This window comes from Microchirus variegatus, assembly GCF_963457635.1.
Source record: "Microchirus variegatus genome assembly, chromosome: 1".
Taxonomy (NCBI): domain Eukaryota; kingdom Metazoa; phylum Chordata; class Actinopteri; order Pleuronectiformes; family Soleidae; genus Microchirus; species Microchirus variegatus.
This window is the reverse complement of record NC_139802.1, coordinates 15,212,578-15,232,566: the sequence shown is the minus strand read 5'-3', so window position 1 is coordinate 15,232,566 and position 19,989 is coordinate 15,212,578. Positions and strand designations below refer to the sequence as shown.

The following is a 19,989-nucleotide window of genomic DNA, read 5'->3' as shown; positions in this document are numbered from 1 at the left end:
ATACTAATAATCTAGCGTTTAGCTGTTTATGAGTGCTCACAATGGGTGAATATTCGTCTTCCTTCCTTATCCCACTAACCTATGCTCCATGTCCACCTCCACATGCAGTATGTATACATTTTAAATGTATTAACCATCAATCTGTTCACAATAATCCGATTTTTTTCAACTGTTATCTGTGGTTGTGTGTGCTACTGCACCTCTATGCTCACATCTAAATGTGAAGTCACTGGTTGGGCTGCAGAGTTTTCAGCGGGCGCTCAGTTACTGTTTCAATGCTACTTGTGTTGTTTCCTTGTTTATCTTTATATGCTTTTAATGTGTCAAAGTGTTATATGAGTTCTCTACTTCAGTACTGGTAAGGTTTAACAGGACCAAATGTGTGTAATTATTACGGGTAAAAGGGTGGAGGATAGTCACAGCACTTTACACATCTTCTAATAAACGTGCAGAAGTCAGTCGGTCACTGGGAGCTACAGGTCAGCTAGATTGTTAGTAGGAGTCTACGATTGGAGGCTGCCACACAAGTTACCTGAGGTCAGTCTCTGAGATACTCCTCTGGTGAAAGTCCTCTTCTTTCTCCACCAATTCCTCCTCATGCTCCTTGTCTGTGTCTACCTCGCCCACTGCTTCCTTTCTCCCTCCCTGCATCCTACACTCTTTACTATCCCTCCCTCCTCCTCCTCCTCCTCCTCCTCCCTGTCCCACCTCCACCTCCTCTTGAACCTCTCCTAACTGCTCATCGCCTTCCCGAGACAGGCTCCTTGATCGCAACCGAAGACTGAAGACATAGATCGTGGGCAAAAACGGGGAAGCACATGCAAAGCAGAGAGAAAGCCAAAAAAAGCATGAACAGAGTTAAGAATAGAGAAAGAGACAAACACAGAGACAGCCAAGTCCAGCCAAGTTCAAAAGCAGACTGAGTGATAATAATAGAAAACAGAAATGCAGACTTCCTGCAAGGCGCCATGCAATTTATTATTATTTTTTATTTATTTGTTTTGCTTTGGATTGAGATGACACCCAAAGATATGAAAAGTGTTTTTTGTTGCAGTGTTTGTTGCCAGATATGGACAAACTTCCCCCAACAGCCTGAGTGAGTTGAGTTCAACCATTTGGTTCCAGATGTTTGCAAAAGCAGAGCCAAACCTGAACTCACCGCAGAGAGAAAACGACAGACGGTGCTGTAAGGGTGCTTTCTCTTCTCTTAATTAACCAAGTGCAAACAATTTCACGGATGAAATTGCCTGAAAGTGGCAACATGTATGCAACTAAAAGTTCACCGCTGAGGGGGGATTTGTCCATTCCTGATAACAGCGTGAAGACATTTTCAGGGTTTTTAACAGGCCCATGGTGTGGATGTGAGCCTACCGGATCTTGCGATTTCCTTGTGGTCTTTCGGACTGGACAGACATGTAGCTCGTGCTGCTGAACCGAGAGGCGCTACTGGTTCTCGACACAGCGGACACGTCGCTTACATCGCTGTCCGATGACTTGGCCGACAGGTTATCCGAGCCCCGCGGATCTCTGCCAGAACGCTGCAGAGCAGAAAAACAAGAGTTCAGAATTCAGTGGTTATTCAACACAAAATGAGATGAAACGTGCTGAAAGGGTAAAGACTGCTCTGAAACACCACTCACGTGCCTTTAAATTTCCTAAGAACAAATAATGATCGGGATAAGTTCTGCTGCTGAAGTGAACATTCATTAGTAGTGCTCACAGAGAAGACGACAGAAAGTGCGATGACATTTCTGCATGTTGCCAATCACGTGTGATTTTTAAAAAGGTCAGGATTGTCAGATTTGCCTCCGCTTGTTTAAGGAGAATAAAAATACAGAGCTGAAAGTTCAGTACTTCACAAAGTGGAATAGAGTCTGTATGATCTGATCATTTGGAGGAGAGCTCTTAAACTGTCTGTTTGGTGAAGATTGATTTCCATCTTCTAATAACTGAAACCTTCACTGAGTATCGTGCACTGCAACATACTGGAAGCACTCACCTACTTCTTAAGGAAAATGTGTTAAATGTTAAAATGTTTTATTTCTGTAAAATTCATCTGACATCAACAATAATTAGTTACTTTTCAAGCTTCACCAAGATTAGACATTAAGGTGGATCTAAACTTAGCTGACAATTTACTTACCGTGACCTAAATAATAGTTTCTGACTGGTTCTTAAAGCACCTTTCACATTTCCCATTGTATACATTATATAATCTAATATGTTATGGTTTGAATACAATACAGCATATAACATTTTGACTTTGAATTATACTAAAATGTGAATAATCCAATAATATAAGGCACAGCAGAATATAATGAATTGGGTCCATCATACTTTTTGTGCTATGGGCTATTTGCACTATATACACAATATAGTCTATAACAATTGTATTTATTTGTCAGCAACTGTTCTGAGACATCTCAATGGAGGATTGTGATGAATCCATTAACTTTGGGCTGATTAATGCTTTCAAAGGGGCATTTTACACTTAAGGAAGTAAAAATCTGACACGTCTTCAGTTTTGTTTGTAATGTATGTTTGTAAGTTCCCTTTTTTGTCTGTTTAGAGCTGGACAGACTGTGTAGGACTGTTTGGCCTTGCTAGACATATGTACGCTACTGAGTGCCAATCTAGTTATAGATGTTTTTACTTTATTAAAATTCAAATACAGGAATGTTCTCTGTCTCCAGCACTGGAAGCCAGATGGCATGTGACATATAGTTGGCTTCTAACACAGAGTTTCTAATTTTTTTCCCCCCTTAGACTTGCTTTACACTGGTGCTTCCTTGGAAGGTCATCTGATCAGGGATGACAACCCTGGCCTGAATCCAGTGCAGGAAAATTTGTGATACTGGATGTGTATAAAATATCCTCTGTGTGTGTGTCTGTGTGTGTCCTTCTAGTGGGATGTTTACTGTAAAAGAAGCTAAACTGGGAGTTACCGTAACTGTTCAGCATTACACTGCGGTTTAAGAGCAGGCACTCAGAAATCTTGTTTAATAATAGTGAGAGCATTGTTTTGTCAATGGCATTTCCAAGCAGGATAATGTTCAACAGTCAAGGACAACTGAGCTTAATCTGCTTTTTATAGACTCTTAGCAGACACAGCGGGGAGCTTCTAATGCAATAGTTTTCATAACACGGACATAAAAGGAGAGCTGGACACAGAGCCTTTTGTCTTAGACGTCTTGGCTCAGACTGCAGTGAGACACCAGACCCAGGCACAGATTTCTAAACATGCTCAGCACTTCTCCAGAGCAGAGTAGTAAACACTTGACTCTGCACACGCTCACTGTCACATTCCTTCAATTTACAACAAAAGCCTTAAAGGCTCAGCTCACACCGATGACGGACAGAAAACACAATCTCCTTACTTTGGTCATAATGCACAGCAGCTACTTCTGTACAGTGGATGTGTGCATGGAAATGTGTTTGTACATTTCAGAGCATTGAGGAATGGCATAAGAGAGGTCCAGAGCTCCTTTTCTAAACACACTTTGTCCTCGGAAGACATTTTGTGAACATGAATTATTAGAAAAAATAAACAGAAGCTCTGTGAATTATCCTGAACATCAGGACATGACATTGTTCCTGGAAATTTCTGTTGCCAGCAAAACAATCCATATGAAGAGAGGAATACTGTGTATTTGGCACTCTCTTCTCCTAGGGTGAAGTGAACCCTTTCCAAATCGAATTACGTTGCTTGTTTGTTACATGTCCTGTTTGTGTGTAAAATGTGCAAATATGACAGTGCTCATGCGCACTGTGATGTTGCGTTCATGCTTGGCCGACTTCAAAGTGTGCCATATGGCCGACGCACACAGTGCAGCCATGCAAACAATATACCGTAGGCACATGTTGTTTGAGAAGTGGAGCACACATCCAGTATAGACGGACATGCGTTTACCTTGTGGTAGTCCTGCTCCAGTCTGGAGTCAGAGCCGGCTCCCTGCTTGTACTTGTTCATCTTCAGTTTCATTTGCCTGGTCCTCTCCTCCATTTCCAAACCTGAGCACAGAGACAAGGGACGATCAGATGGTCGGCTCGTTTAGTTGACCGAGGCCTGATGGAAGGACAAACTGCTATGGTGAGAGACAAGCTTCTGCTGAGCCATAAGCCATGAGCCATGACAAGGACAGGTCGAATGGAGAAAAAAGCTGAATGGTCGGCTGTTTTTTGAAAACAAACAAAACACAACAAACACAAACCATAAAAAAATAAATGCTGATTTGTAAAGGTAACTGCTCCGTTTGTAACCAGTGATCCCAACCACCCATCATTTTTTTTTAATTATTAAATAAATAAATTAAAAGCATAATTTAATAATCCTACTACACAATAAACACAAAGCCAAACAACTACTGTCAACACAGTTTGTCACATCCGACAATGACATGAGATTTGAGATAAAGGTCAATCCTTTGACAACAACTGTAAATAAATGATCACAGTAATCAGCCAACACATCCATCTTGACTGAAACTGAAACATTTGTGAAATACACTTTTTTCTTTGTAAATATCACAACATCATTGTGATCTTCTCCTACATCAGTGTAACCACTTTACTTTGTTTAATTTTTTTTTGCACTACAAATACAAAATCACACCATAATCAATAAACTCAATACAACTCAGCCCTGATCTGTGAGGGAAATAATGCCACTATATACATCGTCATTGACAACAAATACTCCATGCTGGAACATATTTTATAAAGAAAAAGCTTAAACTATAAGCTGTTTCCTTCTTCAGCTGTCGCTCCATTCTCTCCACTTGCTTTCCGTCTCTACTTTTGTGTCACATGATATCGATGACAAATAAAGTGAAGATGAGTGACATGTAGAGTGTGCCTAAAGCTTCACATACACATACAAAAAAAGCCAAAGCTGGGAGTTTGAAACGCACAGGTGATTTTCTCTCCCGTGAGGATTATTTATCTAATTATCTGGGTCAATTCTTTGTCTTCAGTTTGTCTAAATACTTACATTTAAGGAGTATTAAGTGAAAAGTTAGGTCTGCAGGTCACTGAATTTGAAATTAAACACGTCTTTGAGGCTAAAGGGGGATTCTGGTCATTTCATCCTGGGCTCTATAGTGTGTGTGTATGTGTGCATTAATGGTACAGACAATTACTTGTGGAATCAAGCTCTGCTGGTGGTCAAACAAAACTACCAGTGTGGTGAGTATAATTTTATCTAAAGGGGAAACTGTGACCGTCCAAGAAATATCCACTGTCAACAAAGCTGCTTTGCTGCACTTACTAAACCATATGATTATTAATACCATTAGCTTGCATGCCCACATTTAAAAACACGGCGTCCAGGTTGAAAACGTACAAAGTTTTTAAAACTGCAATGTTAATCAGCTTTTTATTGACTTGTTTTATAGAACTACATCAGATTGCTGGAATTGGGCATAGCTTTTGAGGGGACAGAAAGTGGTCGGTCAACATACTACTATATTACTGTAGCCCAATATAAAAAAATAAAAAACATTGATTTTTTACTTAACACGTTGAATGTCCACATATACATGGACAACATACACATTTTTCGACTGTGCTGTATCTTTCAGTCATTTCCTGCAATGGAGCCTAAATGATTATCAGCATTAAGATGTTTTTGGTTGTTGAATTATATTTAAATAGGCTAATAATAATCAGTAATCAGTCCATAAAATGATCCTAGTTACAGTGTTTTTCCAAATAGAAAATAACACCCTGCCTCATGTCAAAACAAGAACACTGACTGAACATAACCATGCTTCTATGAACTGAAAAAGCCCAAACTGTCTATCCACAGCAACAAAAAAAAGAAGAAGAAGTGTGAAATGATTTTTAAAAAGCGCAGAAACATCATCCACAGAGTGCACACAGCACCAGAGAATGGTGGCAAGCAAAGCAGGAAAAGAAAAGACGACTGAGATGAAGGGAAGTGGATTGGGAAGGGCAAGGCAGGAAGACACACCCATTTAATAGTAGTAGAAGAAGAGGAAGCCGAGTCAGAAAAGGGGGGAGGGAAAGAAGAAGAAGAAGAAGAAGAAGGGACAGACCTGAGTTCGTCCAACTTGGTGAGTCCGTGTCTTCTGGGATCACATCACAGAATGAACAGACACAGACAGAGGAGAGGAAGATGGATGTGAGAGGATGCACGGAGGGTAAGGGGGACAGACGGAGGACATGAGGAAGGACGGGTGAAGGGTGACGCCATCACCGCGATGACCGAATGTGGCAGGTTTTTGAGGGTCACAGGGAACAGGAGGAGGATGGACGGGTCGGGAGGGAGGGACGGAGGGAGGGGGACACAACGCGACAACAATACGACACGACAATGACAACACAACAAGCACAGAACAAAGAAATAAAATCATAGAGTACACCAAGAACACACAAACTCCACCATGGGCACAGTGACAAGTCAAAATAGAGCAAGAGGGAGTGAGGCCAGGTGAGGCTGAGGTAGAGGCTACAAGTTAAGTTATCAGAAATTAGAAAAAGAGGGAGGTTGGGAAGGTGAGGTTCTGTGCTCTAAAGGAAAAGAAGAGCTGAAACAGTAAAAAAGATGTTAATGTACCCAAGCTGGACAGAAGCCTGAGACCTCTGACAACAGGAGTGGAAGAGGGGGGAAGAGGAAAGGAGGGTAAAAGGAAAAGTGGATGCCACTTGACTCTGCATGGGGCAACTGTGGGGAGACAGCCTGGAAAAATCAAAGGAAAGAAAGGAAAAAAAAAAAAAACGACACAAACTAAAAGCACAGAGCAGCGAGCACACAAAAGAGAGCGCCGACTAAGAGTAGAAGCGAAATGTGTAAAAATGTAGGTACCTGAGAAGTACACACACACACACACACACACACACACACACAGGCATGAGCTAAAGTATCTCTTCATAGTATTGATGTCCGTCTTGTCTCCTCCTCATCCACATGACACCCTGAATATTATGACACTTTCTCTCCAAAAGATGAACAGATCAGCAACCAGGACACTTCCACATGTGTTTACTTCCTGTGTGAGCCAGCACGCCTGGACCCCCACACTCCACGACCCCACTCAGAGTGACACCGTCTGACTAATCTCCACGCCTGGAGTCTGAATCTTAATCCCACAAACCGACAGTGACAGTCAGGAGGCCAAAAGAAGCCATCAGAATTAATGCTCATACACACCCCCCCCCCACTTCCCCCCTCCAACACAGAATTTGCATTTAACTCAATTAGTACTTCATTAGGGTGAATAATGAAGTGTCACATGAATAAAAATGACAACATGAGACATCTGCCTCACCAGCTTTCATCTCTTTGTGCCAGGTAACAACATCTCATTAGGGAGTCAAATGATAATCAAGAGAGCAAGTGATTTCCTTTGCCCCGTTAGTTCAGTTGCACCATGGAGGTCGTCAGGTGAAGGGAATTGCATAATATAATAAAAGAGAGACGGGGGAGTGAAACAGCAGAGCAAGTTAGCGTGGTCAGTGGGTTCATACACCGAGTACGATTGCATGACCCTCAATGAAAAGTGATTTTAAAGACTTGATAGATACACACACAACGGCAAGTAATGATCAGATTATAGGTTATTACAAAAAAAAGCAAAATCTCCACAACCAAAAATGCCAACATGGACGAGGATTATTGTTACCAAGCCTTGAGGGATGTGAAAACACAGCCCCAGTGTAAAAAAAAGTGGTTTGGTTCAGTTGAATTTTTCATATTAAAAGTCTATCTTGCAGCATCATATGAAATATCAGATTTTAATATAAGGCATCATCACCACGGGATATTTGTGTAAATCAGGATTTGTGTGTGTGTGTGTGTGTGTGTGTGTGTGTGTGTGTGTGTGTGTGTGTGTGTGTGTGTGTGTGTGTTTGCTAGCAAATGTAAGGCTTGCTGAGAATTCATCACAGTTTGAATCTGAGCGTTGTTAACCCTCAGCACAAAGCAGCACATGAATGTGTGGAAAAACTGTAGACGTTGACAAGTCAGAAAACGTTGTCACTCTGCAACAAAATAAAATAAAATAAAATGTCAGAGGTTACCTCCAAACTCAACCAGTGAGCTGTCGAATAAAAATCAGCTCCAAATGGCACAAACAGTAATTGTGTGTGTGCGTCACAGATACAGTCTGTTAAATTACATCTTTTGCAAATAATAGTTCACATTGTGACCTATAAGGAAATATAAATAAGGCTTCATTTACAGGGGGGGCGAAGATGAGTTTCCATGGAAGCATGTTAAGGTAATTCAGAAAATGTAGCACATCAAGACACTGGTGCCGTCACCATAGCAACGCGTTCCATGTTTCTCTGTCTCTCTGTGGACGGCAACACGACAGAATGGATGTCATCGGGGTTAACTTCATTAAGAGCGTTAAAATGTAAAACTCGACTTGTTTGTTTGCAATGTTGTTATTCTACACCAGGACTGACTTTGATGATAAATGATCAACCACCAGCTTCAGGCTGCACTGCAAAACCACACGAGGAGACAGAAAAGAGAAGGGCGCCATCCAGAGGCTGACCTGGGCAACCATCAACTTCAATTAACTGTGCCAAGCTTTGTGATTTTTATTCTAACAAGTTTCTGCTTTACATTGTCCAGGTCTACCTTTGGAGCTGTTGTAGAAAAAGGCTCCACACAAAATACGGACTTTAATTTTGAAAAGGCCTGAACAACAAACAACCCATTGTCTTTTGTGTTATTATTCTGGAGGAACACAGAGTTCATGCGAGGATGATGGTGATAGTTTAAATATTTGATGATGGCAGTATTTTATGTACATCTATGAGATTAAACTCTGGGATGGTGAACTGCTGCATTGTTGCTTTATAGCTTTGCTAAATTAATCTCCTTGTCCACTTTTATTTACCGTGTGAAACGTGGGTCCTGTTTCATATTGAGCCTTTTTTTAAAGAAATTACATATTCAGTTACCCAAATGATGTATGGGTAAACAGAGAAAAAGGAAGAACAAATGACAGCTACAATACAGGCTGAGTCAAAGTGACACTTGCGGTTATGATCTTTCCATTAAGCCATAACATCAGTAGATAATTACAAGGAGTTTTGGCAGACGGTGTCAAGTGACTTGTTTAAAAAATTAACTTAGCATATTGGTTCTATAACTAAGGCTAGACTGTACACTTGCCTGGTTTCATAGCCCTCTCTGGTGATATACTGGCAAGATATTTATATATATACATGAATGGGTTGTTCATTGTTCCTAGAAAGTGTCAGAAATCCACACCCACACCAACTAACCTGCAGCAGTGAGGGAGGGCTGTGGCTGTGACCCTCCATCAGACAGAGAGCCATTCAGCCCTTGCTGCTGGTCCTCCCATGTCACCTCTACAGTAAGACACACATGCATGGGCAAATACACACACACATACACTCACTGGTTTGAATACTACATTATATTAATGCAATTAAGCTTTTTGTACATTCTAACTAAACACTGTCCAAGATGAATGTTTCCAGAACTTTCCCCAAAATAAATAATAATCTATCCATCATTCACTGTTTTAAACAGATCACTGTGTATTAGCTGTGTAGTGCACATCAGTGCAAAACCATGGACAGCTCCTCAACCAAGATCATGAGTTTTGCTCCATCTGCTGGCCATCAGAGGTAACACCACTTAAACACTCTGAAAATGTGACATTGTCCCTGCCGTACCTCAACACCTAAGTCAAATATCCAGGAAATACAACACATTATTATTATTATTATTTGTTGTTAAGGTTATACACACTTTCATCAGAAAAGCAAAATAGTTGTAATGAAGTAACTACACATGACTTATAAATGAAAATATCTGTTTTGTGGGAGAATTGAAATGATTGACATAAAGGAAAATGAGAGCTGGGTAGAAGGTCAGACCAGCAAAACTCAGTATAACAGGACTCTGTGTGTATTAATATATTTTGTTTAGCTTCATCCATTTTAATTCTGCTATTCGTTTAGTCTGAATTAACCCAGAAAGAACGACTCAGTGAATATAACGAAATACGGACAAAGGAAGTTTGCAGAAAAGTTAACGTCACCCACAATCTTGTGTTGACTAAATTAATGTCACACAGAAAAGTCACACCAAAACCACACTGTCCAAATGACTTGCCTTTCCTCCCATTTACAGGTAGACCTTGGGGTTTTTCCTCACAGTCTGCTGCTACAGGGGAGATGGATGGAGGCTCGTGAATCTCATAGTACTGTAAGTTACATTAATATGGCGGCACACAGTGCATCTGCACAAAAGCACAGAGCTATTTCAACAGCTGACACCAAAGCCTTCATTTAGATACAAAATATATTCTTTTGATTATAGACACTGTGCTCAAAGTACAACATTCAGCTTTCTTAAGAGATTTATGGGAAAAACAGGATATGTTTTGAGAGACTCTACGTGAGTTTCCACTGAGTCAGTTCACACACCAGCTATGACAATGTTGAGTAACACTGCCACAGTCAAAGGACACACTCAAGCTACACAGATGGGAAAGTAGGAAGCGCAAACTGTGGGGGACCTCAGTTTGTGCCAACAGTCTGGCCACTCATTCAGGCCTGTGCATGAATGCAGGCTACTTTTCTGTACATCACCACTCTGAAAATGCAAGTAAAAGGGTATTTCTTTCTATGAAAGGAATTAAGAAAATTGAGAGATTCAGAGCAGGTTTCAAGGTAAATGTGTGTAATAATAAACACACCTGGGCGACCATTTTGGGTTTCAGGTTCCCCAAGCTCCCCTGCTGCTCCCTCTGAGGAGTCGCCAAAGGGACAGATAACGTGTAAGACAATGTGGTAAGTGCAAGTGCAGTAAGACGACAACAACAACAAAAAAAAGGATGCAGTCCTTAAAAAGCTAGACACACACACGCACGCACGCATTACATAAACTGAGTGCCATACGGCTCTGTGGGAGCTGTATCACAAGGTCAGATCAATAATCTCCCTCCCACTGCCCACACATTGCCACTGTCCTAAAAGGCACAGTACAGCCAGAGAGCTTAAGATATATACCAACACAAAAAAAAAAAGATTACAGAAATGGGAAAGGACTGACTACTAGACAGGGAGAGAAACAGCTAAATGAGAGATTGCGTCAGGAATAAACTGGAAGAAGAAGGACAGAAGGGCAAAATGAGCGGCAGAGCAGTTCAGACAGAGATTCAGAGCGATAAAAAAGATGGCACAGATACAGAAGGAGGGCGGGACAGAGAGAAAGAGAGAGAGAGAGAGCAAGAAAGCCCTCATGGACTCTGACAATGATGAAAGAGTTCTGCAAAGTACATTGACAAATTCCCCAGAACTGGCTAAGCTTTTTCCCCCTTTGTCCCAGTCTCTAATCACTGTAAATCTACAGCACTCTATATGTTTTTCTACAGCATCTGATTGATACATGTTTTCATCACAGTGCCTTACAGTACATGGCACACATTGCTAGGACAACACATAACAGTTAAAGGAGTGCTGAGGAACAAAAAAATGACTTCAAACATAGCACTTAGTTGCGTGTGTGTGGCATGATCATTGCATACACTGTTTAAACCAATACAGTGGCTTTGTGAAGTTATCTCAGCAGTCCTATTATAGGTCAAATAAATCAATCATTCTCAAAAACAAATTCTTACAATTAAGGACAACTGAGGCTACATTTGAACACAACACCGGCACGGTCGACAGCAGGATCCAGACACAACTACAGGTATAAGTACGACACTGTGGCACAGGACAACTCGACTGTACATTTAACAGCGCTGCAACAGGGGGAGGGTTCATGGAGCACAGGGAAATCTGAGCCTCCACTGAACCCAAGCCACCTGCAGTTGCAGACAGGGTTTGGGCCTTCAGAGTCAGGTGTGGCTCAACAGACACTCCCAGTCTGAAAGACTAAACCCGCACATTCAGGTACAGACCTTCACAAGGCTCTGTTCCTTCGTCTCCATCTTCTGAGAGGAAAATGGAAAAGGAATCGAGTAGAGAGAGTTATGCACGAAGGGCTACAGTTCACAGCAACAAAACACAACACTCAAGGAGAGATACTCTTGTACATAATATTATAATCTACAGCTTGTGACGAGAGAGTCCATCAGCAGATGAAAAATCATTCCATTTCAGTCAGAAGTGCAGGAAAAACAAAGCTTCCTCAAGCCCAAACAAGTGAATCACCAAATAAAAACTACATCAAGATACTGATCAGAAATCACACAAATAAAATAATGACCACGCTCGTCTATATTTCCTGTGTTTGAGACTCTCAATAAACAGAAACCCTGCAATACATAAATAAAGAAAAAACAGCCAGTGGACTTACTTCTCTCCTTCCCCGTGTGTGGAAGCTGTGGTAGTTGCCGTCCCCGTCTGCTGGACATCGGGGTACTGGTGGGACTGGTCTGGACTGATCCACTGCGAGGATGCGCCCTATATGACAAAAAAAAAGCAGTGGACACTGGTGTGAGACAGCAGTCAGGACAGGGGCTGATGGTGGATGGAGGGCCATGTCACACCCACATCACAGCGTGAGAAAAGCAAAGATTATTTCCAAAAATAGATAAATGTGACTGATTTTACTCCAGAGAAAAAGTGACAAGATTTAACCCACTAACTAAGATCACTTATTACTTATATTCACACTCACTGTGTTACTGTGCATAAGCTTCAGACCAAACAGGAGGTACGTAGTGATCATAACTAACAGAATTTGAGTCATAACAATGTCTCAAATATAAAACCAATGCACACAGCAAAATGATGTTTTGGCACATGGCATGGAGGTGAAGGGATACGTCAAGTGTTGGGAACTGAGCTGCAATAAAAAAAAGATGCTGTGAATCGCATGTACAGTCGACTCTTCGAGCTGTAAGAAGAGAAGAGTTCAATGCAGGAACCAGCAGACCAGTGCGACCATGCGTTCATACTGTCCCCAAAAGACTTCAAATCAAAACAAAAAGAAACAGGAGAGAAAGTAAAAGAGAGTGCCATCGCAGGGTAAAACGCCATCAGTTGATGTTAGTGATGAAAATCAAAATAAAATGTCGGTCCAACACTGCTATACTCACGCAAGCGTATGAGCAGTGTGTTCCAAATGAAAACGGGTCAGCACGCTATCTACGGTGTTAGGATTGTCGTGCCTGGGTCATGTGTAAAGAAAATTCAGCACTGGGGGCTTTTGGGGACAAAAAAATAAAAAATAAAGTGGCTAAGTGGGTGGTGGGGTAGTTGTGAGGGGGGAGGTGAGGTGAGGTGGGTTGGGGTGGGGTGAAGGCAGAGGAGCAGGGTGTTGGGAGGAAGGTAGGGGGAGAGGGAGGGAGGTGGTGGTGGATGTGGTTTCTCTGGTTCATTCTGTGAGTTAGTCAGGATCGGGGTGGGTGGGAGCTCATGGGACGGACTCTTTAGTGGCTTTGGTTCTACAAAGCAAATGGTTAGCAGAGGTGGAGCTGCTCTGGGGGCAGAAATAATCGTACTGTTTTTTTTTTGTTTTTTTTAAAGACTTTGTACTCACCTCCTGGCATTATCTAACGAGCATAAAATGATTATATATGGTACACATATTACACTCTTGGCAATTGCCAGAATATGTAAAATTTGGTTAAATGTAATAATGAAGCTTTATTCTAATAGCATATACACAGTATAATTCTGGCACAAATGCGACATCCTTGGATCTTCTCAGTGATGTTTAAATCTTAATGTTTAAATTATTTCTCCCTCCAGAGTGGCTTTGCCTCAGGAAAATGACTGCACTACTACAGCTCCAGTTGCTCCCGTGTTAAGCTGGTTAATGCTCCGATCTGGGTCACACCTCGTCAAGGCAGGTGAGGGGGGGGCGGACCTCCCAGATGGCAGAGACGGCATGGACCTCATGAGCGAAGAGTCGTGGGAGCGTTCAGTGGAGCGCGAGCGGGAAGAGGGGCGCTCTATAGTGGGCCGCTGGTCTGCAGAGCGGGACCTGCTGTGATACTCGTGTCTATCCATGGCTCCGTGGTTCCTACAGAGGTTAGTGAGAGATAGGCAGGCACTCAGTGGGACCCAAGCAGCGCAGCGACAGAACGCTGGTTAGGACGGCCATGTATGGCGGACAACAAATGTTCGGTGCTCCACATAGATGTGCATGTGTCTATAAGGGCTGCAACATGTGTTATTGCATGTTTTTGACTAATTTATTACAAAACTAGTGATATTGCTGACAATTTTGTTGACATATTTAATCTCATGGACCAAACATGTGTTTATACACACATATTTAGCCTGTATTGGACAATACAGCAAAGACTGGAACTCATTTCAAACATAAACAATGCCACAAAACTGGTAATGCTGTATTGTTTTTAACAGCACGAAACTTACAACAATAAATGTCTGTCCTCTCAAGACAGAAGAAGAAATTATTCAGCTGTACACTCTTGGAAATAAGGGTTCCAAAATGGTCCTTCTACAAGGGCTGAGGTTCTATCTGGAACCATTTGCTTCTGAAAAACCCTTTCTTCGGGGAAGGGTTTTCAGAAGCAAATGGTAAAACTAATGGTTCCAGTAAGAACCAATTTGATCCACGGAACCCTTTAAAACCCCTTTCCTGAATAATGGCATTTAAAAGGGTTCTTGGTGGAACCCTCCAAAAGGGTTCCAGGTGGAACCTTTATAAAAAGATTCTACCTGGAGCCAAAAATGGTTCTCCTATGAGGACAAGCCAAAGAACCTTCTATGGTTCTACTTAGCACTTTTATTTCTAAGAGTGTAGTTAGAACTTAATGTAGGAAAAACTAAATGTTCTATGAACACTAAGGCTTTTTTTTTTTCTTCTTCTTGAAACCCAATTTGTCTTTTAACGTTAAGGCTTTGTGTATAATTCTTAACGAGGAGGTGACTTATTTGATTTTAAGGGTGGATAGAGGGTGGGGGGACATGGACCATGTAGTGAATTAACAGTGAAGTCTTCAGGGTGTGCACATGTAGCAGAGACCATGTGCAGAATAATGTGATAGGTGTGTGTGTGTGTTCATTTTGTACTGTATTTGCGGTCGAGTGAAATGTGAGAGAAAGGTGTACAGTGTATCTTTAAGATTGCACTGGGCTTGTTAAATCTGTTATTTCCTGAATAATGACCGGCCATTATTCTTGAAGCATCTTTGGCACAGTGAGGATAAATGCAGATCTTGTCAAGATTGAAGACTGAACTGTTGGGGGGGGGGGGAAGCAGGTTAAGTTTTCAACTGGAAAAATCACTCACTGTGCACAAGGGTATTGTTTACCTTTGCAATAACAAGAAAAGCAAAAAAAAATAGTTGAAAACAAATACAGAATGGCATCAAACGGTATATATCAAACCATACAAAAGACACATTCAACATTTGAGCATGCATACTGTTTGGGGAAACTGTAAAAGTATGGATTTGTGAATATTAGGCTCATCTCATCCACTTCTAATAAGACAGTTAAATATGTACATTTATCTTTTGAAAATATATAAGAACAGTTAGTCTAATGTCTGAGGCATCTTGTCATATGAAAAATTGTCCGGTAGACAAAATATCCTCTTCTGTGTTGTCAAAGGCTTTCGTAGCATTAAAACATTCATCTACATTAATGGTCGGCATAATCATTAGTGGGTTCCCATCATGTGATTGCTACAGCTGAGGAATTATGGGTAATGTGATGGTTATGTTTATTTGGCATCAAGCACCTCACAAGGTCTAAATTGACAAGACATCGCCGTGTCAAACGCCTGCTCATTATATTCGTACTGGTTTTCGTAGTTTTGATACTTAATGCTCATATAAACTTACTGCTTACAGGTGCTGTGGGCTTTGTCCAGCTGGAAGTGCACTCTAAAGCAATGCACTTAAAACAACGGAATAAAAAAAAAAGGTTCTCATGTTTTTTGGAGGAGAAATGAGGAATGAAGACTTTTGCCAAAAGGCTCAAACTCCAGTGTGATTGATTCTTCAGTACTGTCTGCTCCCCCTTGTTTCTGATCCTGCTTAGTTTTACTCCACATTCTCCTTCCTCTGCACCAGATGTATACTGTTCCTCTGCAGATAAAAGTATGAAGCTTGCCACTTGTCCTTTCTCTATCAGCTGTCTAGTGCTATAGGCTAAGCCTGAAGTCGAGCCAACCTGGGCCTTGGGGAAACTTTGTGGCACTTTAATAAAGTCAGTCAAGCTCTCAGGCTGAGTTGTGAGGACTCATCACTTTTTTTTCCCCCTCCTGGAGAGGAGAGAAATGGTGCAAACGTCACGTTATTCCTGACTGAAAGCCAGATGGCAGGTGGAAGATTGAAGACCGAGAAAAGTGGAGTCATTTACAACATTTCTCTGGAGGGGCCATTGTGAGTTATTTCTTTTTATTGGTGCACCAGGATGCTGATGTGGGTCCTCCTGGGGATAGATTGGTGTCAGCAGACCTTTCTGTGGGACCTTGGAATGATGGGCAGACCATTCAGGCCAAAGCCAAGCCAAAGAGCAAAGACAGACTTAACAAAGCTACTGTGCAGCCCAGAGCAAGGCATCAGAGATGCCCGCTGTGTGGGTGAGCAAAAAGCTGCTGCCAGTAGCATAATAAAAAAACAGGACAACACTAGACAGACCACTGATTGACGCATTAGTACTGGTATAATGTGCATGGGTAGGTAAACAAAGACAACAACGGAGAAATGCTACAGTGCTGTCCAGAACTGTATTAAACAATACGTTTACATACAGCTGACATCAGCAACACAAATAATAGCTCTGAGCCTTCACATATGGAGGCAGTTGTGTACCATCGGTGTACGTCTACACAACGTCAGAGCTGTGATGACTGCGATATCAGACAGGATATCTTTTTGGTTTTTTTGTCATCACGATGCACGACCACGGATAAATTAAAATGGACGAAGGACAATTTGAGGAGACCACAAGATGGTGGATGCACAGATGCAGCCGCAGTGCATGTCAATACCTCTCGTAGTCATAGTCGGAGGAGTAGGCACCCTCAGAATAGGCGCGGGACATCCGAGTGGAACGCAGTAACCTGACTGCTTCCTCTCTGCAGATCGGGTACACGCGATGGTTGCGGCTGGTGGGGAAATATCACAACTGGTCAACGTTCTGGCTTTTTTTTTTTCTCCACCACATGGGAAGGTAACATTTTACTGTATACTTAAAAAAGAAATTGACCTGCAAAGGAAATTGGAATTCCCTTTTGAATTCCCAATACAGACTGTCTGGAGTGATTACTCTGACTTAAGGATTACTATCTGTGCTCTACAGTGACTGCATTCACTTGATTACAGGAGATGCCACCTCTGCTGGACAAAACTTCACAGTACTTATCCATTTTCAATGTTGCCATAGTCACTCTATTGATGGCAAAAACCAATGACGTTAGCAAATCTAGGAAACTTGCCACTTTTTCAAGTTTGGAGTGAAAATAGTGTTTACACGGGAATGAGGTGGTGAAAAAAGAGAGATGGATGGATGACGTGAATGGCCAAGTTTTCTGTGAAGTAATACACATTCTATATAATATACGCAAAGTATCATACTTTAATATTACAACACAACACTCATGGCACTGACAAAGGTCATGTAACACAAACTGTGTTCACAAACCAATGTGGCATGGTAGCTGGGTGTGGTTAGATTTTGTGGATTTCACGTAATAGTAATCATGGCAATCATGACATGGGAAATAAGTGACAGAAAGCAGGCTACAGTGTCATTGCCATGTGTTCAACACCCAAATAAAAGACACACAAGGGTTTGTGGGTTGGAGTTGAAGGGAGGAAGGCTGGGTTGGAGGGTGGAGGTGTAGATTTGGGGCTTCATGCAAGCTCAGGTAAAAGTCTACCTGGGGTCCTTCTGAGGATCATCAATAGGTTGAGTATGTCTGGTTCGAGGTAGGGTGAGAAAATGGCTGCAACCACATGGAGGGAAAAGAGAAGACAGAGATGGATCTGAGATGGTGTGGAGGAAGAAGCAGAGTAGGGGATGAGAGGTAGATAGATGGAGGAGACTGAGCGAGAGAAAGAGAGAGAGATTTCTCAAAGAAGTGAGATGTAAGAAAGCTCATATAAAAAGTTGGAGAAACAGACAAGGAAGATTAGAGAGGCTGGATGGTAAGGAAATGTCTTCCTCAGCTTTGCCACATGACACAACAGAACACGAAAGTCTAAATAAACTAAGCTTCGACTGGATATATCAGGACAACAATTAAAGAGCATGCATGGGATTTGTTCCTCAGCTCGCATAGAGTCATTTCAAGAATGAAACACAGATTTTAAACTAAACACCAGCCTCCACACAAACATACAAGAGACCCTCTTTTATTTGATACTGTAGGAGACACGAGATAAATCCAAATTCCCCATGACTCATTTCCTGTGTCATTTTCAACTGTTTTCAATAAATAACTAGACTCTGTTAATTAAAGCAGCTGAAATACACTCAAGCGAGCACTGTCCCAGACAATTTAGATAAGTGCATTTTCTGTGTCTGACACTGATTTAGGCCGAGACTCAGAAATATCAAATAAAGTTAATTGGGCAGGGGGAGTAGCTGCGCCCTGGCAGTGCCAAAGCTATGATTGGACTCTTGGAGCAACTTTTTCCACCCATCGCAGAAAATAAATGCTGATGTAGGATAACTGACCACTTCCCCTTGACCAACTCTTCCATAAAGATTGCGGGATACATGTAAATACTGTATACTGTACGCAGCATTTAAAGTATTGGCTTCAAGTGTTTCCTGCATAATTTTAAACTTGCTGCTAGCTTAATAAAAGCAAGGTGGACCTGTCCAAGTCCAGTGTTCAAGACTTCAAAAGCCGTATAACTTTTTTCTGATGCATTAAGTGGGTCAATTCTTTCTGATCTGAAAGCCATTAAACCTCTGAAACTATTTTTATATTTGAAGGTACTGGGAATCCACACCACTGTGTCTACTCAGGAACCTATACACTTTGAAAATGCATACATTCTACTCTATTTTAAGCCCCAAAAACTGAGAAATGCTACTGAATCTGTTTTTGTTTAATAGCTCTGCAGCTGTTTATAGTATAGTCGGGAAAAACAGGGACCTTTGTAAACAATGACGCAGTTATCCACATTCACTTATTGATTGGTTCTTATCAGCCACGGTGCCGCCCGCGCTGACTCGTTTCACTCGTGTCACATGACCACGTCGGTGGAAGGAAAACAAACAGAGTAACATGGAAAAACTCCAAAGATGTCGATGTACTTGGCCTGGCAGGACTCGCAGTCAACATTTTCATGTGTTTTATTAATATGTATTCAAATGTGATGTTGAGGAATAGACTTAGCTTCATTATCAGGCCAAACAAACAATTCTCCATTACCCACAGGGTGCCATTATTGTTTGCCTACAGGTACAAGCAGTGATCTATTGTCTGTCTGCCTGTGTTCTGACTGGCCATCAAGGCTTTGTGGTTTATGATTATAATGCCAACTATTGACTTGACGTGCTTTTCATGGCACTTATCAGAATTGTCATGTGGATGAAGATGTTTTTGAGAACATAATATGTGTAGACTGGATTATTTTTAAAAACGAAGGAAAAAAGAAAAAACCTAAATGATCAAAACTAGCCTTAAAGGTCCCATATTATGCAAAATCAACTTTTTAATCATTTAAATCTGGGACTCTGGAGGTCCTATCAGTTGGCAAAGGGTGGACTCACTCATGTTTTTGTGGTCCTCCTCAGTCTAAGTAAAGGAGATAAAACACGCAATGTTGACTTCCGCGCTCATTGGGACGTCACAATGTGCTAAATTCCTGGAATTGTTGTCTCACGGAGTTCCACTTTGTCCATAAAACACGCAAGAGTGCTGGTGAGGGCAACGGTATCCGAAAACCGGAAGTCCGTCAAAAGTTCTATTCTTGGTTCCACAGTGCAGCACAGAGTTCTTCACAAACTTCCGACCTCAGAGGATGTATCTGTCCAGTGGATACATGCTTCCAAATGCCAACTGCTGTTAGCTCCCAGTAGCCTCTG

The 19,989-nt window shown here is 41.6% G+C and overlaps 1 protein-coding gene across 7 annotated transcripts in view; it reads right to left on the bottom strand.

Annotated features, from left to right (window-relative positions):
• Positions 1 to 19,989, bottom strand: part of rims2a (regulating synaptic membrane exocytosis 2a) — a gene marked incomplete at both ends in the record, with an annotated part of 127,048 nt that overhangs the window by 23,013 nt on the left and 84,046 nt on the right. For 2 of the 7 annotated variants that reach the window (XM_083897823.1, XM_083897824.1), the window contains 7 exons: positions 533 to 781; positions 1,372 to 1,538; positions 3,911 to 4,011; positions 11,916 to 11,948; positions 12,314 to 12,420; positions 13,802 to 13,987; positions 16,937 to 17,053. In XM_083897823.1, coding sequence (XP_083753949.1) covers positions 533 to 781; positions 1,372 to 1,538; positions 3,911 to 4,011; positions 11,916 to 11,948; positions 12,314 to 12,420; positions 13,802 to 13,987; positions 16,937 to 17,053 — 960 coding nt within the window. Of the gene's footprint in view, positions 1 to 532; positions 782 to 1,371; positions 1,539 to 3,910; positions 4,012 to 6,056; positions 6,090 to 11,915; positions 11,949 to 12,313; positions 12,421 to 13,801; positions 13,988 to 16,936; positions 17,054 to 19,989 lie in introns of all 7 variants that reach the window. The other 5 variants (XM_083897825.1, XM_083897826.1, XM_083897827.1 and 2 more) reach the window with 4 other exon arrangements.